Genomic DNA, 15827 nt, shown 5'->3' on the forward strand with positions numbered 1-15827 from the left:
TTACTTCATTTAACAGAGCTCTCTGGGTGCCCTTGAGCCTAGAGGTGGTGTTTTGGGGGGTGTCGTTGGGTCCTTGAAACTGAATAGCGCTTCGCATCAAACCGTTGCCCATTCGGTGGCACCTACACTTACCAAGCGCCCGCCATGCACCCGGCACCGTGGTCGGCACTCCACATGGGCACATACGTGGGTATTTCATTTCAATGCAAGCCAACTTATATTTACTCCCTATGGCTCCACGCCAAATCTGCAGGCAAATGTGTAGTGAGTGAATAAATAGGTCCAACTTCAATAAGAAATGAGTTCTTTAATGACGGGTCAGTGGAAATCAAGTCAGGAAAAGGGGTGGGGGGTGAGTAAATGAGTTGAACTTCTACACTGGGGAAGTGTCAGGGGTGGCCCTGAAGAAGTTACTATCCAGCCCAGGCCCTAGGCACCTCCCCCTACTACCCCGCCAGCAGAAGGGGGGGAGGGCTGGTGACATGGACACATTGGAGGGGGTTGCCAGCACGTCCCAAGCTCTGGGGGAGGACGGCCAATGAGAGCAGCAGGAGGAAAGAGAACAGTCTGAGAGGCGGGGCTAGACCACAGCAGCAGTGGGATCTGTGAACAAACGGTAGGCCCTGGGAAACACAGGGTGCCTAGGATGTGATTGCTGCCTCGGGAGGCTCCGCCGAAAATTCAAACGTACGAGACCACCTCGCTGCTCAGACAGCCCAGCGGGGCAGGACCGAAGCCGCCGGGGCTGGTGTCCAGCGAGCCAAGAGAAGGGGCTTTCTGGGTCGAGGAGATCAAAACCGCAGCGTGGCACACACGGCCGGGTTGGGACCGGCGTCAGAGGAGGACGTGAGGGCAGGGCCACTGTGTCGTAGGCATCCTTGAAGATAAGAGCTTCTGAAAGGTATGAAGGGGCAGCTCTGATTCTGAACCAAGGGCCTTCTCTCTGCCCTGCTTTTACGCACCCCTTCTGCTCTCCAGAGTGAAGCAGCAGGCCTCTCTGCGGGTCGATGGCTGGTGGCGGCAGGGCAGCCGGAAAACTAGATCCTCTGGGGCCCTCTCTGCAACTCCAGAGAGACCTCAAGGGCCTAACTGAAGCAATCCATCCTCCGGGGAAGGCAGACGTGGGAAAAGCATTTCTAGGTTACTAAAGGCCATCGCAGAAACGTGTCCCAGAAGGGTCAGGGTCTGAAGAAGAGAGGGTTTTCTGTGATATGGGCAGCGCCCTGATGAACATAGAAGATGGGGGCACTCAGAAGAGGTAACCCCAGGCACACACGCGCACACACACACGAGGATGAAGGTGTACACAATCTCTGTATCTCATTGATAGCGGCTTTTGAATCCCTTTTTTTTTTTTTTTTTTTTGAGAGGGGCTACATCTATCTCTAGTGTTTCTGTAAATGCCACAGCAGCCAGGACACTGTGCCATACCTAGCGTCCCCTGTGACTGTCCCATAAACTAACTGCTGGCTGACATTGGTTGGGGGATGGCCCCCTAGTGGGGGCAAAGGAAACCCAGTTCAATGGCCAGGGAGGAACACGTGGGTCAGGCAACGGTGCTGATCCCAGTGCCTCTGGTGACTGTGATTTCAAGGTCACTAGGCAGCTTCCCGGGTGTCCCTCAAACTCAAATTGACCTGATGAATACCTAACCTGAAATACGTTGACACTCTATCCTGAATGTCAGGTCTGGATTTCCATGCCAGCGAAGACACCTCTATCAGCGTGTTGCAGACACAGCTCAAACTCAGTGGGCCCCACGACTGCAATCGTGTTCCCTGGAAAACCGCTTCTCTGCTTGTGTCCCTTTCTTGCCACCGTGTCGTCCAAGCTACAAACGTGGGCGTGAGCCTTACTGTGGCTCTCTCCTGCCTGCGCAAGTCTACCTCCGGGGTATTTGTGATCCTTCCTCCTGTTCTTGCCATGGAGACGCCTCACCAGCACACACCTTGGACCCCAGATCCCAGTTGCTCTCTGACCTCCTACCTTTACCCTTTACGCCCAACATTCCTGCCAGAGAGGTCTTCTGGGTGCACATGTTGAGTCTGTCACTCCCCAGTTTAACATCCTCCGGGGACCCCAAATCCCATTCAAAGAGAAGTCCAGCTCCTTGGCAAGGCTTACCAGAGTCTGAATCGGGAGACTCTTTCCTTCATTCTCATCTCTCGCCATAACAAAATACTCTGGTGAAGGGCTCTTGGGTGCTTCTGAGCCAGACTCTCGCGCCCCAGTCCCCGTAGACTTGCTGAGCGCCACATCCTTCTGACGGCTGGCTTTCTTCCATTTCTGCCTCAAGGACATGGAGTGGGGGACAAGGGTAGTGCCTTGTTCACAGCGCAATCCCTTGCCCTGTGCTTTGCACACAGTGGGCGTCAAACATCCCTTGAGTGAATGAATGATGGGCAACACTGCACCAGGGGCTATGATACAAGGATATCAGCGGCACAGACTTGTCTTGGAAAAGTCCCTCAGCTCCCTTAGAGCTCCATGGTCATAAACTAATAGTTTTAGAACTACTCCTGTTAGACATGGGTATATACTGGGTTTGTTAAATTGATAGCATGTTTATTTTTAAAAATGAAACGTTGGGGCGCCTGGATGGCTCAGTTGGTTAAGCGCCCGACTTGGGCTCAGGTCATGAACTCACTGTTTGTGGGTTCCAGCCCCACATCCGGCCCTGTGCTGACAGCTTAGAGCCTGGAGCCTGCTGCGGATTCTGTGTCTCCCTCTCTCTCTGCCCTTCCCCCGCTCATGCTCCGTCTCTTTCAAAAATAAAATAAACATAAAATTTTTTTAATGAAATGTTATTAAATTAACGAGGGGCATTGTTCTACCCCCTCCCCCATGTTCTTTAGCTATTTGTTTGGAAAAACTACTGACCCACTCAGAACCGTTTCTTCTGCACCACCAGCCGTTGGAGGCTGTGCCGTTTACCTGCAGCTATATTCGTCTGAAGGCGAAGGCGTACATTCAGACACCTGCAGGCAGAACTTAACTTTCAGGACCTCCCACGACACTCCTCACTTTAGATTTTTTTTTTTCTTCCTCTTCTTTTAGCTTTCTCATCGCAGAGCAGAACAGAATAACCGAAAACGCTTTGCCTAGCAACTTTCAAGAGCTAAAACCCGGGCGTAAGAAAACGCAATGTGTCTAGGCGCCGGGTTAAGATCCAGCCCCTCCATCATGACGAGTGAGGCAACGCTTCTCACGCGTGGATCCGTTCACTCCCGGAGGCTTATTACCTAACGCTTTTCTGCAGGCTCCGTGCCTGTCATTAGTGCTCTCCATTGGTTTTTGCCACCAGACAGGCTGCGGAAGTAGTATGTTAACAAGCTAACCTTCTTCCTTCGCAAAACTCATCTCCCCAGAGCTGTTAGCGAGCTGAGACAAATCACGTGACCGCCTGGTCACAATGCAGAGGTTTCCTCACGTGGTTTAAGATCGGGCCAAATTGAAGAATAAAATAAAATCCCATTGGCGCAGCTGAAGCCTGACCAGTGGGGCGGGGCCGACACGGGAGGAGGAGGGAGGGCCTCGGGGGCGGGGCCTGGGACCTGGGGCGGGGCCCAGTGGGGCCCAGCGAAACTGCCGCCCGCGCGGCCCCGGGCCTCCTCGGCCGGCCCTGCGCTCCCGCGCGCTGGCGCTTTAGAGCCTGGGGAGCGCCGCGGGGGCGGCGAGGAGGCGAGGCCGAGAGGTTGCCGTTCACGCCAGGCCACGTCCCGCCGGCTGCAGAAGTTGTTGCCATCCGTTTCAAACGTGGCTTTTCCACGCCGGACTTGTCCCCTGCTCGCTCCGTCCTGCACCTGCGCCGCGTGTGCCGGCCAGTCGCCGCCGATGCAGCCCCACGCCCCCTCCCAGACTGGGCTCGGCTCACCCGACCGGCCCTTCGCCGCCGCCGCTGCCGCCGAGGAGATCCCCGGGAGCCGGAGCGCTTCAGGGGAAGAGGGGGTGGGACCGGTGCCGCGTGCAGGGGCGGGGCGGCGGGGAAGAGCGTTAGAGGGCACGTGAGGGCGCCTCGGCCAATGGCAGGACGCCTGGGGGCCCGTGGGGCGGGGACGTCGCGGGGGCGGGGCGGGGCGGGAGCGGCGGGCCGGGCCGGGCCAGGCCGGCGGTGGGGGGGGGCGCTGAGGGGGTGACTGGGGGAGGGGTGGGGCGGGGCGGGCCGGGGGAGGGGCGGAGAGACGCCGCCGCCGCCGCCGCCGCTGCCGCCGCCGCCGCCGCCGCCGCCGCCGCGGCTGCCGCAGCCTGTGGGAGCCTGGAAAAGGGGAAGTGCGAACGAGCGAGCGACTCAGTCCCCGAGCGGCGGCGGCGGCGGCGGCGGCGGCGGCGGCGGCGGGGGTCGCGACGGCCGGGGCGGGGACGCTGCTGCTGCTGCTGCTGCGGGGGGCAGGCGGCGGCGGCCCGCACCAGCCATGCCGAATAAAAACAAGAAGGAGAAAGTGAGTCCGGGCTCGGGCCGCCGGACCGGCCGGGGCGGCGAGGGCAAGGGGCAGCGCGGAAGGCGGGAGGGAACTGGCCGGGAGCGGGGTGCGGCGGGCTCCGGGCTCCGGCGGGCGCAGAAGCGCCGCTCCGGGGTGGGGGCGGGGGCGCCGGGGCCGCGGGGCCCAGGACTGGCGGGGGTCCCGACGAGCCAGGGCGGGCGGGCGGGCGGGCTTGCGGGGGCGCGACCGCCGTGGGGGCGGCGTGGGCGTCGGGCCCCAGGCGGCGCGCGCGGTGGGCGTGAGGGGGCAGGTGCGGCCGCGGAGGTGGTTGACCCAGCCTCGCAGACGCGCAGGAGGGACCCCCGGACCGGGGAAGGGGAGCGAATGGCTCTGGCTGGCTGTTGGTGAAGAGGGACGCTCTGGGGCTCTGAAATACTATTATTATCCTGGGTGGCGGCGGGGATGGCCGTGAGTGTGCTGCGTTGCATTTGGGAGTCGGGGGTGGGGGGGGGGTACGCTTCTGCTCCAGGTGGAGCTTGGTAGCGTCTCAGAGTCACCCCAGAAATCTCCGCTCAGGTGGGAGGCAAGAAAGGGATGCAGTGTGGCTCTGTCGAAACACGGAGAGCACCTTACATGTGGGTTTATCTATTTCTGCCTGAAGTTTTCAACGCCAAATACACATCAGGAAAACGAGAGTCTGAACTGGCGGGGTGGGGGTGTCGCATCGCAATATTCTATGGTAACTAAGTGACGTGAGGCAGAATTTCTTGGTGGTATTGATTAAAATTAGCGGAAGTTCTGGTTAAATGGTATAAATCGGGTTTTAAACTGCATTTGGGGTTGTCTGATGTTTGGCAGTCTAAAAATTGAGAAGTCTAATTGACTCTGCTTGATATTTCCCAGGAATCACCAAAAGCAGGGAAAAGTGGGAAAAGTTCCAAAGAAGGACAAGACATAATAGAATCAGAGGTAACTGCTCTCAAATATTTCCTTTCTGTTTTGTCGTGAACACCTTTTAACTAAGGGCAGAAAAACAGCGTGGGCGAGAAAACACCAGGGTCTTCTAGAGTGTTTTCCTGCATGAGATTTTCTCGTAGTCTCCTTCGTAACCTGAAATTTTGGTTCTGTAGGTTTTACTGTTTCCGTCTGGGAAAATGTGGATGTGTTTCTGGAAGCTGTATCTGCAGCTGGTAGTTTTAAGTTCATAACCCCCACCCCAAATCTATCAGCTCTCACTGTTGTTCGGGCTCCATTTAGCTCTCAGATTCTCCCCTCCCGTCCTTCCCCAGCAACCTGGTCCTTCTCAGCGTCTCCTCCTCTTCCTTCCATCACCTTTCCTTTCTCTGGCCAGGCCTGTGCCGCCCGTGTCCCACACGACCTCTCCTGTTGACGTCTGATTCCTTTAGCCTCTTTCTCCCAGAGCGTCAGTACCATTCAGTTTATCTAGTTCGGGCATTTTTTTTTTAATTTTTTTTTAACGTTTGTTTATTTTTGAGATAGAGAGAGAGACAGAGCATGAATGGGGGAGGGTCAGAGAGAGGGAGACACAGAATCCGAAACAGGCTCCAGGCTCTGAGCTGTCAGCACAGAGCCTGACGCGGGGCTCGAACTCATAAACCGCGAGATCATGACCTGGGCCGAAGTCAGCCGCCCAACCGACTGAGCCACCCAGGTGCCCCAGTTCGGGCATTTTTATACAACCTTCTCTCTTCTACTTGTGTTCTCTGTCTGCGTGGGCCAGTTGTTTTTTTTTTTTTCAACGGTTATTTATTTTGGGGACAGAGAGAGACAGAGCATGAACGGGGGAGGGACAGAGAGAGAGGGAGACACAGAATCGGAAACAGGCTCCAGGCTCTGAGCCATCAGCCCAGAGCCTGACGCGGGGCTCGAACTCACGGTCCGCGAGATCGTGACCTGGCTGAAGTCGGACGCTTAACCGACTGCGCCACCCAGGTGCCCCTGCGTGGGCCAGTTGTGACGACTTCTGCTTCTCACCTGCGGGCTCATTGAGGAACAACCCAAATGCTCACGGAGGCCTGTGTCTACCTGGTGGGGTTGGGGTCATTCCTTTGACACCATTGAGAGCGTGTGCAGAGCCAGCACTCTGCCTGGTCTTGTCTTGCCTGCGACGAGTGCTTGGACTGGAGCACCCCGGGCTAAGGACCCAGGAGCTGACTCCACCCAGGCAGAGCTAACTGGCCCTTGTGGATCATTGGTGGCCGAGAAACTGCTTGATTCAGTGTCACAGTCTCTAGAGCTGGGTCATCAAGGTCCCTGGTCTTAACACAGATGACATTAGTTTGTAACTGTCAGCCCCCTTCTTGTAAGCCAAGTTAGAATGAGTTCAGTTCTGTCTGGAAAACAGTTAACTGGCAATTATCAGCAGTGGGCTTTTTTTTTTTTTTTTTTTTTTTTTTTTTTTAAGTCCCAGCGTTATCTTTTCCTTACAATTTGGTGCATCCTAAGCCTCCCTCCTCTTCAGCAGGTGGTTTATTCCAGCAAATCTGTCGCCATCCCCAAAGCAAAAAGGAGAAATCCCAAAAAGTTTCTTAAATAGTTAGGGATTATTTATGCCAGCCTTTCCCTGCCCTTTGTTTATAGCCGACAATCAAGTTTTACTGTGGCATTCTTGCTTTTGACCTGCCTATTTCTGTGTCACTCTTTGGACTAAATTGATTTAAGTGCAGTGCAATCACTCTGCAAGGTGGATGCTTTTTCTATCATTTACGGAGCTTCTATTGCAGCCGCAAAGGCTTCCGGTGCTCCCCAAACCTTTCTTGCTCCCATACCTGTCTCTCTCACTGTTAGCGTGTCAGAGGACATCAGTGTGTATCACTCGTTTATTCCTGTTCGAGCAGAAAGAACCTGGCTAGAAGGGCGGATAATGTTAAGTTTGAACCTGAACCATCCCTCAGCAGCCCAAAGACAGCCAGAACCACTAGTAAGTCAAATGCGTGTTTTTAAGGTGGACTGAGTTCCTAGACTGTCAGTTGCTTAAGACTCTTGAGGTGTGGCCTGCAGTGCCCGAGTGTGATGCCCCACTTGTCTTTTTGTATTTTTTCTAGTGCTACTAAGAGCTGGAGCCACAGAGCTTGAATTACCACCGACAAATACTGAAATGGTGGGCCCTTCACTCCTCATAAGGACACCAGAGGCAGCATGGCACACTAATCACGACACTTGGGAGACCCCTGTGTCCGTTATTTTGCAGGAATGCAGATTGGGGCACTGCAGTGCACCTGAACTTTGCGTTGAGCCTGACTTTGTTTTTTTTTTTTTTTTAATCGTTGCTTTCCCTCCTCCGTCTTCGTCTTCGTGTTGCACCTTCACCTCTGGTTCCGCCCACTTACCAAACATGATTGACTCAGGCGCATTAAACCCTCATTCTTTTCCTCTCCTGTCAACGCTGCTCCGAACTTGAATGTTTTAACCTGAACGATTCAGATAGGACTGCCGTGCCGTGCCGCTTTTCAGACCTGTTCAGTGTCACGTCGCCTTCACGGCCAGGCCAGCCTGCGAACTCACCTGTGTTAGGGCAGCTACCGCAGTCAAGGCTTCACAGCCTGAGAGGCGGGCAGAACAGGCCGCCCGTCCAGAGCAGGGTAGCCAGGCTTGGGAAGTAATCCCGGCAGAGAAAACCTAAAAGAACTTGGCCTACTGTTGATTGACTGCAAGACTGGAAAGGGTCCTCATACTAAAATCCTGGCTGCCTGTAACCCAGCCTCATAGAAGACAGAGAAGCAAGTGACATACACTGCAGAACACTTTTGGGTTAAACAAAGGAACATTTGATGGCGTGGGGTCTTTAGGAAGGAAGATGAAGTCCCGCCTTAACGGATTGTAAGGGATAGAGCGGTGTAGGGGAAAGTATTTTAGCCTGGGGGTTATTAGATAGTAAAACTGCTGACTCCTGGTTGCCATAAATGATGTCACCTGACTTCTGTGGCCCTGTTTCCTCACCCCTGAAAACACTTGGTGAGTTTCCAGCGTGGCCATTTTTAAATCTGTGGGACAGATTAGGCATGACCCACAACTTCTCGAAAGAACTTTTCCCTGCGAGATGTATGGCAGAATGTATCTTCCAATGTAACAAGATACCGTTAAAGGTTCTAACTGATGCTGTGCACATTTTGCTTTTTCTAGAAACTACTCCTTGAATGGTGTGTGTCGGTACTTTTGTTTTGCTCGCTTTCAAATACGATGTTTAAGTTTGACTTCTCCACATGTGTCCTGGGAACCAGAGCTTCTGCCCAGTCCTTACGGGTTTATTTCATGGCACACTTTGAAGGAGTGAGGCCGCAGATGGGCTCCCGGGGAACTGGAAGTTGGAGAACTCAGGAGATGGGCCGAGGGAACTCAGCTTGGAGCAGCCGTTCCCAGTGTGACCTTCAGAGCCATGGAAACCTCACGAGGCACACTTGATGAATATCCAGAGTCTTAATAAATCGCTCAGAGATTCTTAAAGTCCATTTTAGAAGATTGAGATCATGCTGTGGTAGTAGTTGTTGATAGTAGTTGCCTTAATTTGTACACTGCGTCCAAAGTTCTGTTTTCGAAAGTGTCTGTGCTCTTTGTAAAGTGACTTGTTTTAAGCACATTAAAGGTGGTTTCCGTGTTGTTCTCTGGCCGTGTATTTCGCAAGTCCTGCTTCGGCTCAGTTTTGTTTGAAAGTCTCTACAGCATCGCTTACATAATATGTGTTGCTGAGAAGAAAGCGCAACAGTCCTCTCTCCAACCTGTTAGCTTATTCTGACACCTTCTGCCTTTAGTAACAACTCTTCTCTTTCTCTCATCTGTCCCTTTACATCCTCTCCCGCCCCCCTTGGTGTTGCAGAGACAGGGAGCCAGATATGCTGGGGTCCCATAGGTGTTGCTGGGGGAGTCACGTCTTAGAAATTAAAACTGAAATTTCAAAAATATCGATTCATCTAATAGTAACAATACCCATTACACGGTAATGTAAATTCACATTTTTATGAGAAGTATCTTTTCAAGAAAATTTGACTTTCTAGTCCTTCGGCTGTGTTTTAACCCGAGTGCTGGAGGACAGTGAAAATAGTTTGTTGGTAGGTGTGCTTTCCGGGAAAGGCGGCTGTGATCATCACCCTTGCGAGGAGAGTTCCCAGCTCCTCCCCCGGAACATCAGAGCCACTGTCTGGGGGCCGAATTCTGAGCTTGGGCTGCAGCTGGGAGCCTCCGTGCCACATTCCCCATTGTTCTCTTCCCACTTTTTTTCCACACAACCCTAAACGGGACTCCAGTGACACTCAGGACCCAAAAGACTAGTACTTTATTTTTATTTTTATTTTTTTTTTGGAAATGCACATGCAACTATTAGTTCAGAGTGGGGTTCACTACTTTTAATCGCCGCCCCTCGGCCCACTTCCCCAGCCACTCTGCAGCCCGTTTGCTTAGAGCCTGGTGTTCAGGAAAGACAGAGGATCTGCAAAGCGGGTGATCAGCCGTGGGCTGGAGGGCATGTGAGTTAGGGGGAGGTGCCATGAGCTTCCCATCGCAGTGCCCACCTCTTCTCTGGGACCGAGTGACAAGCTGGACGCTCGGCAGACCCTGGGTGCCTCCACCTCACGCTCACCAGTGTTGACGGGTGGACCAGATGCTTCCCCGCGGGGCTGCCCTGTGCACTGTGGGATGTCCCCCAGCACCCTTGGCTTTCCCCACCAGGTGCTGCTAGCCCCGCACCCCCTCCACTTTTGACAACCAAAAGTTCCTCCAGACGTGGCCAGATGTCTCCTGGAGGGCGGAATGGCCCCCGGTGAGACCACTGCTCTAGAAAGACCCTCCCCAAAGGGTGAAGTATGTATGTTTGCTCGTAAATCATGCCAGACACATAGGCTTCCTTTAGAATAGCAATGCTCAAACCAAAGGAGCATCAGCACCCCTTTACAGCCCTAAAAATTACAATCCCCAAGAGCTTTTATTTAGGTCAGTTCTGGCCGATACTTTTATGAGAAATTAAAAGTGAAATGTTTAAAGTATTCATTAATTCATCTAATAGTAACACACCCGATACGTGTTAACGTAAGTAGCAGGTTTTTATGGGAAATAACTATCCACAAAAATTCACTGAGAAAAATGGCATCGCATCCGGCTTTTACAGATTTCTTTAATGTCTGGCTTAACAAGCTCGCTGGCTCCTGGAGTCTGTTCCTGCATTCCGTCTGTTTTGATGTCACGTGTCTTGTGGCCTGTGAAAAAGTGACATGATGGTAGTTACAAAGGCAAATCGTGTCTTCGTATTCTCATAAAAGCACAGACCCCGGGAAGTGTCTACGGGACCTTCAGGGGTCCCCAGGCCTCGCTTTGCGTGGTGCCCTTCCTATGCCCCTCACCGTCCGTCTGAGTCCCTTGGCCTTGTAAGTTCCCAGTCAGGCTCATTGATTCTGAACTTGAAGGGAAGCTGTCCTCACCCTCTTGGCCCGCGTTTTTCCCATCTTTGACATTCGAGTAGCAATTATCGACTCCACCGGTTGTTTATCATTGACGCTGACTTGTACGACTTTTATGTACCCTGGTTTGCCTCCCTAACTAGATTAAGTACTCGAGGACAGCAATTTAACTTGATTCTCCCTTGTACTTGCCACATATGTGAGAACCTGGAGGCAAGAAATGTTTGTTTGTGGATTTTAAAAGTGCTCAGGAAGAAGGGGAGCTTCAAATCAATCAGCTTGCTGGGTTTTCCAGTTCGGTAAATTAGAGGGAAAAAATTGCTTCTCAAGAGGCTTGTTTCTTTATCATCTTTTGTTCCTCTAAGGAAATTTCAATGCAGAGAAATTTTCTCGCAGCATCATTTGTTTTAAATAAATAGCAGCGTCCTAACGCAGAAGATTATGGTACTTAGGTCTTTTTCTAACGTCTTATGAAAGTTTTAAGAAGAGTTTTTTGTTTTGGGTTTTAGTTTTCTTTTATATAGCACCAGAGGCCGGGGTAAGATGTATAGTCTCATGAGACCTTATTTTCATTAAAACAGTTCAGGGTAGGATTTCCTTTTAAATAAGTTTTCCAATATGATCTTCGGTGCTTTGTATGTTTTATTTTGAGTTTTTTTTTGGTAATTTTTCTCAGTAGAACACACCTGTGTGGTTGACCCTTAAACAACATGGGGATTAGGGGTGCCAATACCCTCCCCCCTGAGACACACACAGTGAAAAATCTGTTGCATAACCATTGACTCCCCCAGAATTTAACTACTCATAGCCTACTGTTGACTGGAAGCCTTGCTGATCACATAAGCAGTCAATCAACACACATTTGGTATGTTACAGTTATGTTCTATATTCTTTTTTTTTTTTTTAATGTTTATTTTTGAGAGAGAGAGAGAGAGGCAGGTAAAGCAGCAGGTAGGAGCGGTCAGCACCCCTCTCCCTCTCCAGCAGAAACTCCATTACACGATAAGTAAGAGTTGGGCTGAATTACACGAAGCAATTGATAAAGTTTGCGAGGTCACGGCAGAAGCAGGGTGTCCGTGTTAAAGCAGTTGCGGGTGAGTGCAGGCCCGTAGCCCCGCGTGTAAGGGCGGAGAGCCTTCTGCCGGCATCTGCTGCGTGAGCCCGTCTGCCACCGGCGGGAATCACGTGATACGTCCCCGAGTCACAGGGAAAACTTCATGTGAAAGATTTCAGCTGTAAAAAGTCTCCCGCGTCTCCCTAAAACATCGGGTGCCCGCTGAGGGGGGTCGGGGCTCGATGGCACCTGGCCCGGCGCCATCCGTACATCGTGGGCAGCCAAGATCTCCCGGGGCCCTGATCCTGGTCGGGTTTCAGAAGGGCTCCTGCGGGGAAGTGCTGCTGCCCACGCCCAGGCGGGGCGCTGTCATCTCCGTGTTCTCCACGTGGGGGAGCGAAGGACAAGCCCAGAAATTGGGGGGGGGGGGAAGTAATTAGTTTGAAGACCTGGATTTTCCTTTGTCTTAAATATTTTATTAAGGTGAGACTTAGCCTGGCTCTAAAGGGATGGGAGCTGTGACCTCATGCTGTTTCTGCCCAGTGGCGACGTCACAGTACCCGGAGGGTGCTAGGCGTTAGCCACATGTGGCTCTCTAAATTGCTGAAAATCAAATTAATTTAAAAATTCAGTTCCTCCATCGCCCTAGCTGCACTTCGAGTGTGCAGGGCCCGCGTGTGGCTGGTAGCTACTCCATTGGACGGCAGATAAAGGACATTTCCTGCTTCACGGCAAGTTCTGATGGATAGAGTAGCCTTAGACCCTGCCAGGGTTTTCCAAAATAATTCCATTTGAGTGTATCTTACTTGACATTTGTCAGCTATTATCCTTTTTTTTTTTTTTTACATTTTTATTCATTTTTGAGAGAGTGCTGCGGGGGAGGGAGGGACAGAGAGAGAGGGAGACACAGAACCCGAAGCAGGCTCCAGGCTCCCTGCCGTCAGCACAGAGCCTGACGCAGGGCTGGGACCCACGAGCCGCGAGATCATGACCTGAGCCGAAGTCGGACGCTTAACCGACTGAGCCCCCCAGGGGCCCCATGTCAGCTAGTACTCTTGATATAAAATGTCAAATGAGAAGGAAGTGGATGAAGGGAGGGAAAAGAGGATGGTGGAAGAGAAGGGGATTGAGGGACGAGCAGAGGAGGCCTTGCCACCACTGGTCCGCGGCTGCCTGTGTTCTAGACCTGCGCCTGACACCCCCACGAGGCCGCGCGCTCCCCCATAGGCTGGGCCTAGGGGAAACAACGTCCTTCTCATCTTCCTTTTCAGATCGTCTGTCTTTATTTGTTTTGGAGGTCAAAGCACACACGGTTAGCAAATAAAATAATACAGAAACTACCCTCTCATTCCATCTGATCCACTTTCAGGAGCAGAGCTCTCTCCCCCGCTCTGCTGATTAGCCCCACGGCACCCGACAGGCGCAGCCGGAGACGCTCCTGAGTGCTGAGCGCCATCCTGGGTGCTGGGGGCGGGGGCAGCCTGAGACACAGCAGGACACATGCACTCGGGCAGTTTGCTTTCAGTGAGTGCCAGGTGCGCTGGTGTTTGTAAGGACACTGGTGGCGTTTGGTTCGAGTGCATCTCACACTTTGCAGAGTGGTGGTCCTGGGGCTCTCAACATCAGTAGCGCCCTCTGGTCACTGCGCTATCAAAACTGCACTTACGTGTTTCCAGAGGCTGCTTCACGTGGTCAGCAATGGTCTCACCAAGGAGATATTGTTAAAGGTGACACCTGAATGTGAAGAAGGAGCCAATAGTACAGAGATCCGGGAAGGGGCGTTCCAGCCAGAGGAAGTAGCTAGTGCAAAGGCCCTGAGGCAGCAGCGAGCTTGTGTGTCCACTGGAAAGAAGGCCAGTGTCTCTTCGGAAGGCTGAAGAGAAATGAGGGTGACTTGAGCAGGAGGGATAAAGTCAAAGAGATAGGCAAAGGCAAAGATCTTGTCAGCAGCCCGTGGCAGGATTTGATGGGAAGCCATTGAGGTGGTTTGAGCCAGGGAAGGGGGATGATCTAACTTAAGTTTGTTTTTTTTTTGTTTTTTTTTTTTCTTTAAGTTTATTTGTTTTGAGAGAGAGCACACGCACGCCGGGCAGGGGCAGAGAGAGAGGGACGGGAGAATCCCCAGCAGGCTCCTCACTGTCAGCACAGAGCCCGACACCAGGGTTGAACTCACGAACCATGAGGTCATGAGTTGAGCTGAAATCAAGGGTCAGATGCTTAACTGACTGAGCCACCCGGGCGCCCCTGACTTAAGTATTTAAAAAGCTCCCTGCTGTTGCTCTGCCATTGCTGGGTAGGAAACAGAAAGGCAAGAATTGGAACCAGGGACCCCTGGAAACACGCCCATCAGATGCCCGGTTTACACCCAGGCAGAGGTGAGGCCCCAGCACAGCTGGCCATGGGCGCTGGACTCGGGTGGGCTTGTCAGCTGACCGCTCACTGGACAGGCCCAAGCTGAGAGCGTGCTCTTGTGGCTTCCAGCCCCGAAAGGCCGGAATGTAGAGAGCTTTGCTCTGAGCGGCCGGCTCCTACACTAGCAGCCTGAGTTTTTTCTACACAGTCTGGTTTCTCTGGAGACCACCTTTCTTGCCGCCATAAAAGCTAGAGGCTGACTGTCACAAACAGCAGGGTTGTCCCAGGACCACCTGTTGAAGAGACTGTTCTCCTGTTGAGAGGCCTTGGCTCCCAGTTCTGTCCCACTGATCTAAGTGGCTGTCCTTATGCTAGTACCATGCCCTTTAGATGAATATTCTTTTTTTTTTTTTTTTTTAATTTTTGAGAGAGAAAGAGTACAAGCAGCAGAGGGGCAGAGAGAGAGAGTGAGGGAGACAGAGAATCCAAAGCAGGCTCCAGGCTCTGAGCTGTCAGCAGAGAGCCCGATGCGGGGCTCGAACTCACCACAAGATCATGACCTGAGCTGAAATCAGACACTTAACCGACTGAGCCACCCAGGTGCCCCATAGATGAATATTCTTTTAAAAGATCTTAAAAGGCATGCAAATATGGGTTTCTTAGGCTGTGTATCACATGGTGTCTGACACATAGTGGGGGTAGTTTGTCATAACATTGCAGAAGGGGGGAATTTGGGAAGATGCTGGAGAGTGGAATTGCTTGGCTGTGGGACACAAGGGAGGTGACGTCTGAAGTCCAGGGAGCGAGCAAGGTGCAAGTCTGCTTCCGCGGCTCCCTGCCCGATCCCAGGAGGTCGCCCTGCACCCTGGCTGGGGAAGGGCCCTGGTTCCGGCCCAGGACCGTATCTGGCCGTGATTAGCTTGGGGAGGGGGTTCCACACACTGTCGGGGACGCCAGGAGAATTCTGTGGAGGGCGGTGCCCTCCCCCCCAGGCGCTGACCATTACATGTCCCTCTGGCTGCTGACGTTTGGAGCTGAGGAGAACGGTGTGCTCAGAGCATCTCTGTTTCTCCAGGCCCTGCCTTTCTCTGTGGCTCAGGGATCCCTTCAGGCCCCCTCACCTCCTCAGGCCTCGCCTCCCTTCAGAATGCTTCTCACAGGGGACCTCGTACATCTGTGCACGGGGGGAGGCCATCAGCTCTCTCCCTTCCAGCCGTCCTGTCCTGTGCATCCTCTGTTCTGTTGTCACTGCACATCAGGGCCCAGATCCTGCTCTTGGCTCAGCTGTCCCTCAGCCTGGCCTCCCCTCGGTGCTCTGCCCCCCCCCGCAGGCACGGAGCACGGTCAAGTCCCCCACCCCCGGCAGCCCGATGTCTCTCCTGTGGCGCTTTTCCTCCCGGCCACCTCTCCAAAGCTGTTACGGACACTCCAGGCCTCCCCACCTGCCCTCACCGCCCTCAACAGCCTCCACCAGCCCCGTGGTGCTGAGGCCGCCTCGTCAGACGGGTTGACCTCCTCCTTCCTGAGAGGCTTTCTTCCCCCAGCCCCATCCCGCCTCCTCCACCTCTTCCCACTCCGTGCTCCTCTGCTGGG

General features: G+C 53.2%; 1 protein-coding gene and 1 long non-coding RNA gene across 3 annotated transcripts in view; one reads left to right on the plus strand and one right to left on the minus strand.

Annotated features, from left to right (window-relative positions):
* Positions 1–287: 287 nt before the first annotated feature.
* Positions 288–4047, minus strand: LOC109501040. Its single transcript, XR_002743294.2, has 2 exons — positions 2648–4047; positions 288–2286 (listed from the first exon to the last, which is right to left on the minus strand). It is a non-coding gene; the product is annotated as an uncharacterized LOC109501040 (long non-coding RNA).
* Positions 4048–4284: 237 nt separating this feature from the next.
* Positions 4285–15827, plus strand: part of PPP2R5C (protein phosphatase 2 regulatory subunit B'gamma) — a 129297-nt gene continuing 117754 nt past the window's right edge. The window contains exons 1-2 of one of the 2 annotated variants that reach the window (XM_023256045.2): positions 4285–4439; positions 5325–5390. In XM_023256045.2, the coding sequence (XP_023111813.1) occupies positions 4413–4439; positions 5325–5390 (93 nt within the window). In that variant the 5' untranslated portion in view covers positions 4285–4412. Of the gene's footprint in view, positions 4440–4806; positions 4890–5324; positions 5391–15827 lie in introns of those variants that run through there. The other variant, XM_006933131.5, reaches the window with a different exon arrangement.

The sequence above is a fragment of the Felis catus genome, chromosome B3, assembly GCF_018350175.1.
Source record: "Felis catus isolate Fca126 chromosome B3, F.catus_Fca126_mat1.0, whole genome shotgun sequence".
Lineage (NCBI taxonomy): Eukaryota > Metazoa > Chordata > Mammalia > Carnivora > Felidae > Felis > Felis catus.